Source organism: Engraulis encrasicolus, chromosome 19 (assembly GCF_034702125.1).
Source record: "Engraulis encrasicolus isolate BLACKSEA-1 chromosome 19, IST_EnEncr_1.0, whole genome shotgun sequence".
Classification (NCBI taxonomy): domain Eukaryota; kingdom Metazoa; phylum Chordata; class Actinopteri; order Clupeiformes; family Engraulidae; genus Engraulis; species Engraulis encrasicolus.
The window spans coordinates 10,444,366-10,459,365 of NC_085875.1; the positions used below are offsets into that span (position 1 = coordinate 10,444,366).

General features: G+C 44.1%; 1 protein-coding gene across 1 annotated transcript in view; it reads left to right on the top strand.

The window, feature by feature from the left end:
* The window catches only part of mdga2a (MAM domain containing glycosylphosphatidylinositol anchor 2a), a 382,296-nt gene that overhangs the window by 254,319 nt on the left and 112,977 nt on the right, over window positions 1–15,000 (top strand). Inside the window, exon 9 of the mRNA XM_063183630.1 lies at window positions 3,449–3,718. Coding sequence (XP_063039700.1) covers window positions 3,449–3,718 — 270 coding nt within the window. The remainder of the gene's footprint in view (window positions 1–3,448; window positions 3,719–15,000) is intronic.

Below are 15,000 nucleotides of genomic sequence, written 5' to 3' on the forward strand. Positions count from 1 at the left end.
CTGTATGCCTACATGTCTGCCTGTCTATCTGTGTGTCTGTCTCTCTGTATTCCTACATGCCTGCCTGTCTATCTGTCTGTCTATCTCTCTGTATTCCTACATGACTGCCTGTTTATCTATCTGCCTGCTTATCCATCTTATTGTCTGAAGCTGTAGGAACCACAGTCTGTCTGTATGCCTACATTCCTTATCTGTCTGTCTGTTTGCCTGTCTGTCTGGCTGTCTCTCTGTCTGTCTGTCTGCCTGTCTGTATGCCTACATGCCTGCCTGTTTATCTGTGTGTCTGTCTCTCTGTCTGTCTGTCTGTCTGTCTGTCTGTATGCCTACATTCCTTATCTGTCTGTCTGTCTGTCTGTCTGCCTGTCTGTCTGTCTCTATGCCTACATTCCTTATCTGTCTGTCTGTCTGTCTGTCTTATGCCTGCCTGTTTATCTGTCTGTCTGTCTCTCTGTATGCCTACATGTCTGCCTGTTTATCTGTGTGTCTGTCTCTCTGTATTCCTACATGCCTGCCTGTTTATCTGTCTGTCTGCTTATCCATCTTATTGTCTGACGCTATAGGAACCACAGTCATTGATGGCAGTGATGAGGAGTCTAATGTGATGTGGAATTGCATCATTTATCTACTTTAGTCTTCCCATTCTAACGCATTGGAGAGAGAAGGATGATGTAAACCCTTTCACTTTCTGACCCCATATGTTCTGGCAAATGTAAACAAAATATGCGGCAACTTTTATGCGTGTAGTACAAGGGCTTTGACTCCCATCAGAGTAGATAATCACTAGACTTGCACAATGTGGGCAGGCACCCTTGAACACACGTGCATGTGTTTGTTGGTAGTTAACATGGCTCACAAATAATGCATGCCTTTACATACGCTCGTCCTAAATTATGCATCAAATAAAGGTGGCCGTGGCTTCCTAATGTGAAGTTGCTTTCTCGCGCGCTTGCGAAATACGTCCGCCCACTCAACAACATAATTCTTGCATGTTTTATTTATTTATGATTTATTTATTTACTTTTTATTTTTGCAGTGGGGGTGTTTAACAGAAATTATTATTGCATGTATTTTTACCCTTTTTTATTTATGTATTTATTTATTTATTTCTGCAATGGGAGTCTTTAACAGTAAGTCCCGCAAGCCGTGTTTTATTTTTAATCTGAGAAATGCAGACACTAATATATTGTAGCTCCCAAAATAAAGCAAAAAAAAAAAAGCTTGAGCTTCAAAATAAGAGCGCCGTCGTTCCACAGGGACTGTGGCAACAAGAGTGTCTGCAATAGCAATAGCAATAGTGGTGGTGGCAACAGAAGTTTCTCACCGTGAGAACCTGTGGTGTCACAGCCAGGGCCGCTGCGGACAGCCTTTATCAGGCCCAGGACAAAATTATCTGTAAGGGCCCCCCTCTCAATACATAGAATGAAATGAGGGCCCAATTCTGGGCCCCTTCCCTCCCTGGGCCCAAGACAATTGACCCGTTTGTCCCCCTTCCCTGTCGAAGGGCCTGGTCACAGCGAGCTGTAAGAGCCGTATGTATAACAATGCCTCGACTCTTAATTGGTTAAGAATAAGGATTGCCCCTTTAGGAATACTAAAAGATGTACCGTGCGTGCACTTAGCCTCTTTGATGCTGCAACATACACTTACGCACACACACACGGACGCACGCACGCGCACACACCCACACCCACACACACACACACACACACACACACACACACACACACACACACACACACACACACACACACACACACACACACACACACACAGAAATCTAAGCATAAAAGCTGATTCCGGTGGGTGGAATGATATGTGGGCGGGTAAAAAAACAAAAAAAACACAGAAACCTTAACAATATTAGCTTGTCTCCCAAGTAGTGTTTCTACACATTTGTATTATTTAGTACTAGTGAGGGTTTTTTTATATGGGTTGTCAGAGTTGACTGCTTGTTCCTTCTTGATCTAGAAGCCAGGGGCGTCTCTCTGAGCTGAGCCGATGACTCGGGAGTTTTTTGATCCTGAGATTAGCAAAATATGTTGAGATAAGCGCCTAGTGGGAATGCAAGTTGTCTTTCCCATCTCGTTTCTCTTCTCGTGTATCTCTCTTTCTTCTTCTTCTTCGTGCCTCCCTCCCTGGTACTCTCTCTCTTTCGTGTTGGTACTCGCTCTTCTTCCATACTCTTTCTCTCTCTCTCTCTCTCTCTCTCTCTCTCTCTCTCTCTCTCTCTCTCTCTCTCCATCGCTTCTCTTCTCTCCGCTTTTGTACTCATACTCTGTGTCTACGTGTATATTTCCCCCTGCCGCCCACTCTCATTGTCTCTCTCTCTGTCCTTTGATATTCTCTCTCTCTCTCTCTCTCTCTCTCTCTCTCTCTCTCTCTCTCTCTCTCTCTCTCTGTCTATGTCTCCCTCTCTACCCCACAACCTCATGTGCTTCATGCCGTGATTTTCATATTTAATGAACGCTCTGAAAAATTCATGTCCTCCTGCTCTTTCGTCGATTTTTTGGTTATGTGTTTATTTAATTGCCAGACGTTTTTTGATAGCACAGCTCCGCTCCCATGCCACTCTGCTAAACCGTGTGAGTGTGAGCGAGAAAAAAAAAATCTGATAAGCGTCCTGTGTGATTAGGTTTTGGCTCTTCCGCAACGCGACAGAAGGATACACTTCTACTTCTACATCAGTCTCTCCAAACGAAAAGAAAGAACAAACAAACACACCAAACAAACCGGCCCTCAAAAAATTGTTTACCTGACTTAGTCCTTTAAATACACAACCACCCTCAACATGCGGAGGCCTTTGAAGTACTGTTTATTGTTGTTTTTGAGACTAATTAATTTTTAATCCGATGCAGAAGGTGTGCATTTTGTATAGCCTGTGGGAATTACAGGCAGGAGAAAACATTTGGAGTATGCGGTGGTGATGGGGCCAGTTGAGCATGGGGAGAGAGGGTGGTGCCGTCCCCTTGTCCTTTCCCCCACCCTGTCTTGACATCGAAATGCTTTCAAGCCGGACGCGGACACTAAAAAAAATGTCCTATTTTTAACAAGGAATCTCCTCACAGGTCAAACGTCGAAGCACCTTAATCCCATTTTTCCTCCTTAAACTTCCTTTAAACACTTTAATGGCATTTTTTAAATAACGACCTTGGTTCCTCTTCTGACGACTGTCTGCCTGTCTCTCTCTCCCCTTTCCGCTCTCTTATGCCCGCTCTCTATATCTCCCTCCCTCCCTCTCGCCCCTACCTTTTACTTATCGTTTAATTTTCTCTCTGTCTGTCTCTCTATCTGTTTCTCTCTCTCTCTCTCTCTTTCTCTCTCTGTCTGTCTCTCTCTCTCTCTCTCTCCTTCTCTTTTATTTTCCGTTCTTTCACCCTTTCTATCTATATTCTCTTCTTTCTCCCTCCTCACTCCCCCCCTCTCTCTCTCTCTCTTGTCCACTCCGTAGATCCTCCAGCCGTAGAGCCCATCTACACCGAGGTCCGCCAGGGCCTGGGCCGCGCCTTCACCCTGACCTGCCGCGTGCTGCGGGCCCACCCGTCCCGCGTGCTCAAGTACGAGTGGAAGCTGGGAACGCGCCTGCTCACCGTGGGCGACTTCAACCAGCAGGACGAGACCGAGTACCACGTGCGCTCGCTGAACCGCGAGGGCTACGGCGAGTACACCTGCGACATCACCAACGAGGCCGGGGCCGGACGCTGCACCTTCCTGGTCACCGGTGAGTGAGGAGAGAGGGAGAGGGGCAGTGGAACGTCACATACAGTAGTAACTGTGTGCATGTGGTGTGTGTGTGTGTGTGTGTGTGTGTGTGTGTGTGTGTGTGTGTGTGTGTGTGTGTGTGTGTGTGTGTGTGTGTGTGTGTGTGTGTGTGTGTGTGGATGGGTGAGGGTTGGGGGTCTACCAAGCAGTATGTTGTAGGCTGCACGACAGTATGCACTACATTATGTTGTTCAGTTATTTGGTCTCTCTGTTGGAAACTTGTTTGATTTTTGGTGGGTTTTGGTGTGTGTGGTGTGTATCAAGCCGATTTTTGTTGCATGCAAGTAATTCTAATGTCTGTGTCAGTCAGATTGCCCATCAGTCAGTTTGCTTGTGGACAGACCAGGTGTGAATGGAATGCCACATGTTAGTGTGCACATAGCTGGATGTGTGTGTGGTGTGCGTGGGAAGGGTGTGTGTGAGGGGGTGGGCGTGGGGAAGTACCAAGGGGGTTTTATACATATAAAGAAGACTTTACAAGACACTATGTCAGTCAAGCAGTCCACCGATTAGAAATATGCCTGCTTCTCGTAAGGTTTGCATGTTACTCAGGTCTGTTTACCCTGTGTAACCTCAAAATGCATGCCATTCCACTAGCAGAATGCTGTAGTAGTCATCAAAAAGATTTAGCTACCATAGTATTGCACTAAATAGTCTTTAGGAATACATTACAATTTGGTCATTACCATTCTGGACATAGCAAATTGATAACAGAGAGTTTAAGGTGGATAGAGCTTGTACCTCTGCCAGCCCACGTCCTCTTTTCTGGTCACAGGTGAGAGAACGATCAGTGAATGATTATTTCAAAAAAGTTTGAGAAATACCAAGGCACTCATCTTCTTTGTAATTAAAATGCCTTTATTTTGTTGGGCATAGCATAATTAAAATACTTCAAGAAGTATTTTAATTATGCTATGCCCAACAAAATAAAGGCATTTTAATTACAAAGAAGATGAGTGCCTTGGTATTTCTCAAACTTTTTTGAAATCAACCAAGCCTGTCACCAAAGAGCACCATCTTAAAAAACTAGACAGTTCCAGGAAGCACTCCAACTGGACTTCATAGTGAATGATTATTCTTTGAAAAGGCAATGTGCAATGTTTGGTAGCCAGTTTGAGTTCATGCTTACTAAAAAATGCTTTCTGGGCACTTGCATTTAGCTTCAAGCAAGAGAGCTGGCGTCTTATCCATTCCAATAGTGCCATGTGTGGGTGGGCATTTGGCTTAAATGGACTGAGAAATTAGCAGAAAACACATTTCTGATGGACAGAGCATTTTCCAGACGGAAACCTGGTCCTGACCTGACCTGGTCAACCCGTTTTCATTCTTTATAAGTACTCTGGAGTATTTGATTTGATCATATTGAGAAGCACACAGCCACAACAGCAACAAAATGGTGATAAAATAGGTAAATCAATATCTGGCATTGACATGTTTCTGTGACATAGTATCATTTTGCATGAATGGCCAATAATGCCACATTGTGTCACGTTATAGAGTGTGGTACATTAAATCATGATACAAATGTTTTCTTAACACTTGTGCTCGTGTTGCCTTGACCCCATAGCCCCTGGGGCATTGATCTGTTCAGCTGCGCGTGCCAGTGTTTGCTTCACTCACTCACAGCCAGGGCAGCTGGCAGCTTTTGCTAGGCCCAGGACAAAGTAATCTGAAAGGGACCCCATCCAATACATATAATGTAATGAGGACCCAATTTTGGGCCCCCTCTCTCCCAGGGCTCGGGACAACAGACCCCTTTGCCCCCCCTGTGTTCCCTGCTCACAGCAATATGCATTCAGCTCGAGGGCGCGTCAGATACGGTGTTTAACCCCTTAAGACACAGCATTATAAATTAGCTGTTACCAGAATGGCAATGACCAAGTCGTAATGCATTACTAAAGGCCCCGTGCACTGTCATAGTAGAGTAGTACTATAGTAGTTAACTTTCAATGTCTATTTCAGCGTGCCACAGGAGGTACGGCGTGCATTAAGGGGCTACCCAACAGGAATGATTGAATTGATTGACACCTGTGAATTGCGAGTCCATTACTTGGTATTTCATGGAATTTGAATGATGTGCCTTTGGGCTTGGTGAAGAGCATTTATTATTCTTTTTGCAGTTGTAAAGTATGTAGAGTAATTCAGCATGGTGTGTTAACAGCCCTTTCAAGAAGCAGTGTGGCTGGTTGGTTAACTTGGGCTGGGGTCCACTTGGATAAGGATTTAATGTAGCCAATCCCTGATGAATCTACTCAGGTGGTAGTTGCACTTGGCTTTGGATTTAATGTGCCGTTTGATCTATTGCTTGTTATTCGATAGACTTCAGTTGAGAAACAGAATGAAGGCATATTATAAACCAATGGGGCTTCGACTCTAGAATAATTGAGCTCATGAAAAGCTAGGATGATGGAAAAGATGAGCATCTGTCAGTCGAGACGGCCTAATGGTTAAGGAGTGCGTTGCAGAATTGGATGGTTGGATTGCGTGTTTGATTCTTGCAGGTATCAAATGTGGATGAATGGGGTTTTCCTGCAACCTTGTTGCTATCCAGAAGTATTCAAGGTTTCCCCCAGCAATTTAAAATAAGGCAGCCACATTGACAACAAACACCTAGTACCTCCTTGACTAGGTGCCCTAAAAACATTGTTTTTGGTTGTGTTGCAAATGTAATGGAAAATGTATTGCAAATGTATTGCAAGTTCACAAAAAATGTACATGGTATTGGATGGTAGCATAGAGAGTGCATTAATATTACAATCCATATGGATGGTAGTCACAGTGATGATAATCTCTAATACCGTCTAACACCCAGCCCACCTTACAGTACATGTAACTAACAAGTACTGCAAGAAAAACTGAGCAGTAAAGTATTCCAACTGTAACCATGCTTTAGTTTAGAGGGCTTTGAGCAAGACATGAAACTCTAAGTTGCCCCAGGCCTGTCATCTAGTGTGCATCGAGTCCCCATGTAAGACACCAGGGGCCTCATTACAGGAACTTCATAACTCTGAAATCCTATCCCATATAAAGTATGGGACTGAGATATGGAGAGAAAAAAAATCCCAACTTAAAAGACAGAGAATGCACACACATCAGTAGAGCAGGTGCTGGACCAGACAGATGAAAAGCGATCAAAGCAGCCCTTATCATTTATTTTCAAAGTCCTTACTCCCTATTACAGAAACAATTCCTAATGTAGCCTGTTGACAGCACTCCTCAATGCCTTCCAAAGATAGGAGTTCAGAGTTAAGAAGTTGTCTGTAATGAGACCCCTGGTGAGCGCTAGCATCCAACATCAGTAAACTGATGGCTGACTGATAGCTGACTTAGATTTACTGTATACAGTACGTATAAGGCAGGGGTGTCAAACATACGGCCCGCGGGCCGCATCCGGCCCGCCAGAGGGTTCCATCCGGCCCGGATGTAAAATTTTTATTTTTATTTTTTATTTTTATTTATTTATTTATTTATTTTTTTAAATGAAATAACCGAAATGCGCAATTACGGCCCTCGGGACAAAATCGAGACCTGCATGACATTAACCCAATGGTCCCTCTGTTACACTGTATATATGTAGTAAAGTGCACATCACACTTCTATTATAAATAGTGAATTTGTACTGTAACAGTCATTTGATAAAGCTCATATATTATAGACCTCATATATAGAGATAAAATGTTAATAATTCTTATTCGTATTGTATTGGTATTGGTTGTAATTAAATAATAAATATAATTGGATTTGTATTGGTTCCTATTAAGCTCAAACTGGAAACGGGATGTTAGAATGCGTGAAAATGCAGGAAATTACATATAAGAAATAAAAAAAATTCTGGGGGAAAACCACCAGACCCCCTGCCAAAATGAACTGTCCCATTTTAAATTAATTGACGGTTGGCAATGAATGAATGAAGTCAAGGACATTTTGCATAGGATTATCAGTATTGCATTGCTTTCTACATATTCAACACACTTAAAACGTGATAGTACTGAACACTAATCCTCTGCTTTACGTTTTTTTTTTTTTTTGCGATGATGTTACTAATGCGGCCCGCTTGAGGTCCACATGGGTTGTATGCGGCCCCCGGACCAAAATGAGTTTGACACCCCTGGTATAAGGACATTTTCGACTTCCTTGGAACACCACATTTATGTCAGCGATTGCGATAATGATGCTCATGCCCGTTCCAGCCACAGTTACGTTCGGAACCAAAGTGCTTACCTGCGAACCACCCGTGTTCATTCTGTACATATGTACTTTTCCGCATGTAAATGTGTGTTACCCGGATGAACCTGCTGACTAGGGCTTGACATTAACTTTTTCACTTGCCGGCCACTGTGGCTAGTGGCTTTCCCGAGTCACTAGCCATCCAGCTAGTCTACTAGCCACAAATTTAGTTTTAAAAAACAATCATGACGCTGTACATCTAACCTCAGAAGATGAGGGGCTTAAAGCAAGAAGATTAGTGCATGGTATCTACATGGAAATAAAACAAACAAATAGAAACTGAGTAACTGAGTTTTTTCTTCAACTTATATACAAACAATTGATACACAATGGACAAAGTGCAAAATATACGGTCTTCTGATATGTTGTACCATAGAATAAGCTACCTGCCAAATTGGCTAGTGACACTGAAATTGTTACCAGCCACAGCCAAGTTTTACCAGCATTTGGCCGGTTGGCAGGTGCCAGTGTCAAGCCCTGCTGCTGACGTCCACCTTGTCATCACGGTTCGCAGAGAAAACATTTTTTTAGGTTCCCCAATGTTCAGATTCATGCAAACACATCAGCTGATTCAAGATTAGGTGTGGGAACAGGCACCGGCACGGTTCTCAGTTGTCCTGAAACACACTATTTGAGAACGAGATCATCAAACAACACTTTGGTTCAAATACGTTTTTTGGGGGGTTCAGACATCAGGTGGCACAACAGCATCTAAAGCCCATAACCAGAGAGAGTAGAGAGAGAGAGGTTCCATTGGCCCATTGTTTCCGGGTTCTATTATTGCAAGGTGGGGGGGGGGGATCCCTCTTTAGGCAGACCTAGGCAGACTTAAGGACTGTTCTATTCAATGCTAGGAGTATTATGACATGCCCCTTTAGGCAGACCGGAACCTGGTCATGTTAGGTGCCCATAGCAGCCTATTACATTGGCATATCTCTATATACTTAAAGAATGTCTGCCATAACTGCTGCAATTAATATGCTTCTTATATAGTCCACTAAAAACAAACAAAAAAAGTTCCATACAATAGTGGCACTGGCTGTCGTTGCACTGCCCTGACAGGTGCTACTGCTGAAATGTCACTAACCCCTTCGCAAACAACAGCACTTTCATCATATTTTTATATGAGGCACACTTAAAAATTGTACACGTTGTTAGGTCCAGTCCATTTTTTATTACAGTCTCTCACAGTCGTAGTAGTTGCTCTTCCACATCTGCCAGTTTCAGTTATATAATATCTCTGACTGAGATGATGAAATCAGAGTCAATGCCTGAAGTAAGGACACATCTTTGTGTCACCCATGTGTACTGTAAGCAGAAAGACTATTGTATGTTAAATGAATAATCACAAGCTGGCACTGTATCGTGACATTTTCAGTCTGCAGCCGGAACCCCCGAATCGACCCAATCAGAGAATGCCAAGGCTAAGTGATTTTTACTTATCTGTGAAAATCATCCTGTAATGACACGGAGATCAGTATCTGTCGTCGGGTCGCAGTTGCCCTGGTAATGATGCGCTACGTAGTGATGCCGATCGGATGAGTTGTTTGTTTTGACACTTGTGCTAAGCGTCTGCAATGTGGGCCAAGTGAGGGGAGCACTGTCAGGGACAGATCATGACTCCATGGGCCCCTGGGCTAGACAACAAGAAAGGGCCCCCTCCAGATGTTAGAGACCCTATATTGTTGGGCATTCAGGTGTTTTTCCCCTGAAAATATGTGAAAATAGAGTTGTTAAAAGTGTGATTTTACACAACATGAGAATGGAAATTTAGAGGATTGGGCTTCAGGGCCCTCTGGACTCTTGGGCCCCTGGGCCTGGGCCCGGTAGGCCCTTGCAGTAATCCATCCTTGAGCACTGTGCTGCAGTAGACTCTGTTGTGAGCTTGGAGAGCAGCAATGTGTTGTGCTGTGTGCTGTGCTGTTGTCTCGTCGGCTGCATCATCACAATGCAACAGGCCCCAACAGGAATGCGTCACCTCACCAACCACATTGTGGCGTGCAAAAGCATTGTGATGTGACAGCACATGGCCGCTATAGTTACGGTGACGTGTTACAAAGAGACCACAGGACCTAGTTGGAGATGAAAGGTAGAGCGTCATGCATAGCCTTTACCTTTTAAAGACATTTAAGTTGTCAAAAATGGCACTCTCTATTCTTGTTTAGGCTGTTCCATCTTTTTAGATATGCACATAGTTTTTCTTGCTTGTAGATACTCATTTTACATCGTGCCCGTCCGTCGGTTTTTACAGTGTTTTTTGAGGATCAGAAATGTATTTTCTACAGCACCTCGTCACAGATGGATGTATCACATTGACCATTCTGCCATTTTTTATTTCAGTTTTTTTATTTTATTTTTTATTTCATTTATGTAGCATTTATTTACTTAACTATTTATTAACTGAGGTCACGGCGTTGCTCAATCTCCAACGATACCACCAGTGTCTATCTATCCAGTGCATCCGTGCTAAAGGTCTGCTGCTCCCTTCTTCATCCCTCTTTCCCCCAGCATTAGTATTCCCAGGCAGGGTGCTTGCGTATATCTTATGCATGGCATACTGTCCAAGGCCTCTGGCACTGGGGGTGCCAGGTCTGTCGGTTGGCGGGTAGTCGGTGGGGTAGTCTTGGCACGTACACCCCCTCGCTGACAGACGAACAGCGGGGGCAGAGAGTGGATAGGATGGATAGGATCTCAGGACTCCCTCCGTCCTCCATCATCGCCGTGTCATAAAGGTCACCATCAAATGCAGTGGTGCTCAGTGAGGGGTCTTCAAAGGGGCGTGTGTGTGTGTGTGTGTGTGTGTGCGTGCGTGCGTGCGTGTGTGTGTGTGTGTGCGTGCGTGCGTGCGTGCGTGCGTGCGTGCGTGCGTGCGTGCGTGCGTGCGTGCGTGCGTGCGTGTGTGTGTGTGCCGGCCTGCATAGCCCTGGCAGAGCACACAGGCAGCAACTCACTTTAATGTAGTACCCCGATGGCACCCACAAACAGTGGTAGCAAACAGCAGGTGGGTGTCAGATGCCCCCATCAAAGTAGTACCCACTGGCACCCATACACATTAGTAATGCCGTGGAGTGTATATACTGTAGGTGTGCAGAATTTGAGTGGCTTTCCTGTTGCATTTGTAGGTGACAAACAAATGTTTGACCATACAGTTGAAGAGTTTTAGTATGAACTTTTGCCTGTGTCTGTGCCACAGGAATGTGGCATGTTTACTTTGACTGCTTCTGATATCTTGAGCTCAGAGCAGTCGCCTCTGCCTCCGTTGAAGGTCATTTGGCACCTCTGCCAAAGGTCATTGAAGGCCATTTCAGATGCCCCCTCAAAGCAGTACCTACTGGCACCAACAAACACTAATAATTCCCTTGATTGTATCCAGTAGGTATGGGTAGGGCTGGACTGGCCATCTGGCATAGTGGGCATTTCCCGGTGGGCCCTGCACTCTCATGGGCCCCTATTTTCAGAAATGTAAAAAAAATATATTATTATTTTACATTTCTGAAAATAGGGGCCCATGAGGGTGTGGGGCCCACCGGTGAGTCAGTTCTGTGCTGCTAATTAGCAGGGGCCCCTTCAAGCAAAAAGTTCCCGGGCCCTATTTCTACCCCAGAACAGCCCTGGGTATGGGGATGCTTCTAAAGGAGTTGGTGAAGAAATGTCATTGTACAGACAACAATTCTATAATGGTGATTTATAAAATTCTTGAAGTAGACTCTATCTGTCTACTCTGCATTCACAGGTACTGTTGAGTGAGTTCAGTGTGAGATGTGTACAGTACTTTGCTGTATCGGTTTAGAATGCACCGAGTGCATTGTTTTGAATGAAGTTGTCAATACCGTTGATCTGCAAGTCTTTAGTGAGCATTTATGTTTTCCTCGCGCCGATAATGTGATACACTTCACCGTAACCGGCTTGTTATTACTGATACATTTTTCATTCAGCGTGTACTGTGTATACCCCGATTTAAGACAACATCGTCATTATGACTGTATTACATGCTATTCATTTCATATGAGACAATTACATTTACACGATAGTGGTAAGTACTCGTGTTCTTGATAATAAGCATGAAATTGGCTGCACTATGTATGTTAAAAGGTTGCTCTGGGTAAGAGTGATGGTGGCCCACATAGTAAATGCACTCTCTCTCTCTCTCTCTCTCCCTCTCTCTCTCTCTCTCTCTCTCTCTCTCTCTCTCCCTCTCCGTGCAGCGGGTTGTATTTGTTTGTGTATAATCTAGAACGTTCCATTGTCTCTCCCTCTGGCGTGAATAATTGCTGACGGTCTCGAAGGGCATAGAAGCACAGATATCACCAGCACAAAAGTTTAAAAGAATAGTCCATGAATGGCAAAAGAATGGGTAATTAATTAGAGAAGGGGGGTACAACAGCATTTTAATGAATTTGCTTTTGACCCCCGACCGGTCGCTTCTGCAAGCTTCTACTTTAGCCTTTGTTGTATTCCCGATTTCAGATATCACTCCATATTAAAGTGTTTCACGCACGCACACATGCACGCGCACACACACACACACACACACACACACACACACACACACACACACACACACACATGCACGCACACACACACGGACACGCATACAAAGATGCACACACACAGTTTTAGAATTTTAATTGCACTGTTTTGGTCAAATGCTTGGGGTGATGTGCTTGTCTCTGTCGATAAACACGACGCCTGCACCAACCTAATTAACTCCTTTTCACACGGTCACAAAAAGGGATTGTTTTGCCCACTGAAGAGACAGAGAACTATACGTACATTTTGATGCACAGCATGGTTGGATGAGCAAAACTTTGAAGGACATATACGTACATGCTCCTTTGAAAAAAAAAACTTTGGACAAAAACGTGGACATTGTATTTTTTGCTCTTTTTTCCTCTCTCTGTCTCTTGTGTTTTTGTTTACCTCATTAAGTCAGTGTTGAAACATGGAAATAAATTGAGAACTAGTGGCACTAGTGGTTGTGACTGTGAGAGTCTTTAACTTTAGAGCACCACTTTACAAACTGGTGTGATGTGGAGGGTCACAGTTCAACAGTTCAGGCTGGTACTCATCATAACCTCCCACACAGTACAGTGTTAACCCATTGTGTCCTGGAGACACATATGTAGGTTTTTTCAGGATTTCGAGATTCTAGCTGTTTTATTAACTATGTGGGTAGGTTAGAGCTGAATGAACACATTACAATGCAAGGGGAGGGTCTTGGCTTTGAAATGAGACTCATGTCATGCTTGTATGTGCTTTGGAGGCTGAGATATTTAGGATCTAATAGGAAGAGGGCACCCTTTCCCATAAAAGGCTTAGGACAAAATGGGTTAATTCAGAAGAGAGTACTGTGGGACCAAACACACTCTACCTACATGATGCTAAATGGACAAAATGTACTATACGTACACTCTCTCATTCTCTTGGAGAGAAAGAGATTTCGATAGACGAACAGCATTTTTTTGTGTCGACTTTCATGTGGTGGTGATTTTTTAAATTGAAAGCCCAATGTGTATGCTAATGCTCTTGCGCTATAGAAATAAGAGCATAAGAGCTGCTGAAGCCTTCACATTTCAAAATGCTAAGATGACGACATCCATGACTTCAGTAACCTGACTCTAACCACACATATGTGCTCTGCCTTGCTCCATGAATATTTATCTGGTGCGCCATATGCGTAGGTGTGCGAAGGCATGTTTTTATTAAAAAACATCCTTGCCCCTAATCCTAATTGGGGAAACATTTATCTGACATTCCTAATGAGGTGCTATCTTAACTACTGACAGATTTGAAAATAGAGTTGAAATTACAGAATCAATGACGATGAGTGAGTCCATGCGAACGGCCATTGTTGTCTGAAACTGTTGCGTTTCACTTATTTTTCCCATCTCCACTACTTTTAAACTTTGACTATGTTACATCTCTGAAAATCCTGATCAATTCTATTTTATTTTGGTTCGGGAGCAGGGTGAATCCAAAGGTCCTCCAGACCGTTTCTTGATCCCACAAAGTTGAGTGGAAAGACATAAGGGTCTGGCGAGAGTCAGTTTACGACTTAAGATCATTCAGGACTGCACAGATTTTACTGAATAAAAACGATGCACAGGGGACCTAATATTAAGTGAGTCAAGGCAAAATGGATGAAGTAGAGACGTTTAACTTTGTACTACGTTCTGAGCCAGCCTAGTTCTGCACTACTGGCATTGGTTGGCTGCACTGTAGCCTACACTGGCAGTAGAATATAAATGCCTCACTTGCCTGGCTTCCTCCCTCACATCCCCCACAAACGGTTGACTCACAGTCCTCTCTGAATCCATGCCACTTCGTAAGTCGCCCCCATTCACTCTTGGCCCGGTTTTCTCGCTTGCCATGAAGATGAGTCTCGTGTTTGACTCGCTTTGCAGTGAAAAAAAAAATTGGGATGGATTTTTTGGCTCGATGTAATAACGCACGACGGCACGTACATGCTTATGAATCCCAGATGGTGTTTGAGCTGTGGTGTTTTGGTCAGCGTCATGGAGAAGGGTGGTGGAACGTGATCTACCTGCCTCTGATGCATAAGGTTAGGTTATTCTTGGCGATGTTGCGGCTCTAATCGTATAATTTGCATTGACAATTTCCACTGCTGCTCAGTGGCCATAAAAGAGGATTAGAGCACAGACATTTGCTCTCTCTCTCTCTCTCTCTCTCTCTCTCTCTCTCTCTCTCTCTCTCTCTCTCTCTCTCTCTCTCTCTCTCTCTCTCTCTCTCTCTCTCTCTCTCTCTCTCTCTCTCTCTCCTCCATATCTCTCTGTCTCTCTCTAAAACACATTCTCTTTCTGTCTCTTTCTTTTTCTTCCTTTCTTTCTTTCTTTCTTCCACACATTCTTTCTCTCTCTATGTCTCTCTCTCTCACACACACACGCACGCACGCACGCACGCAGGCACGCACACAGGCACGCACACAGGCACGCACGCACGCACGCACGCACGCACGCACACACACACACACACACACACACACACACACACACA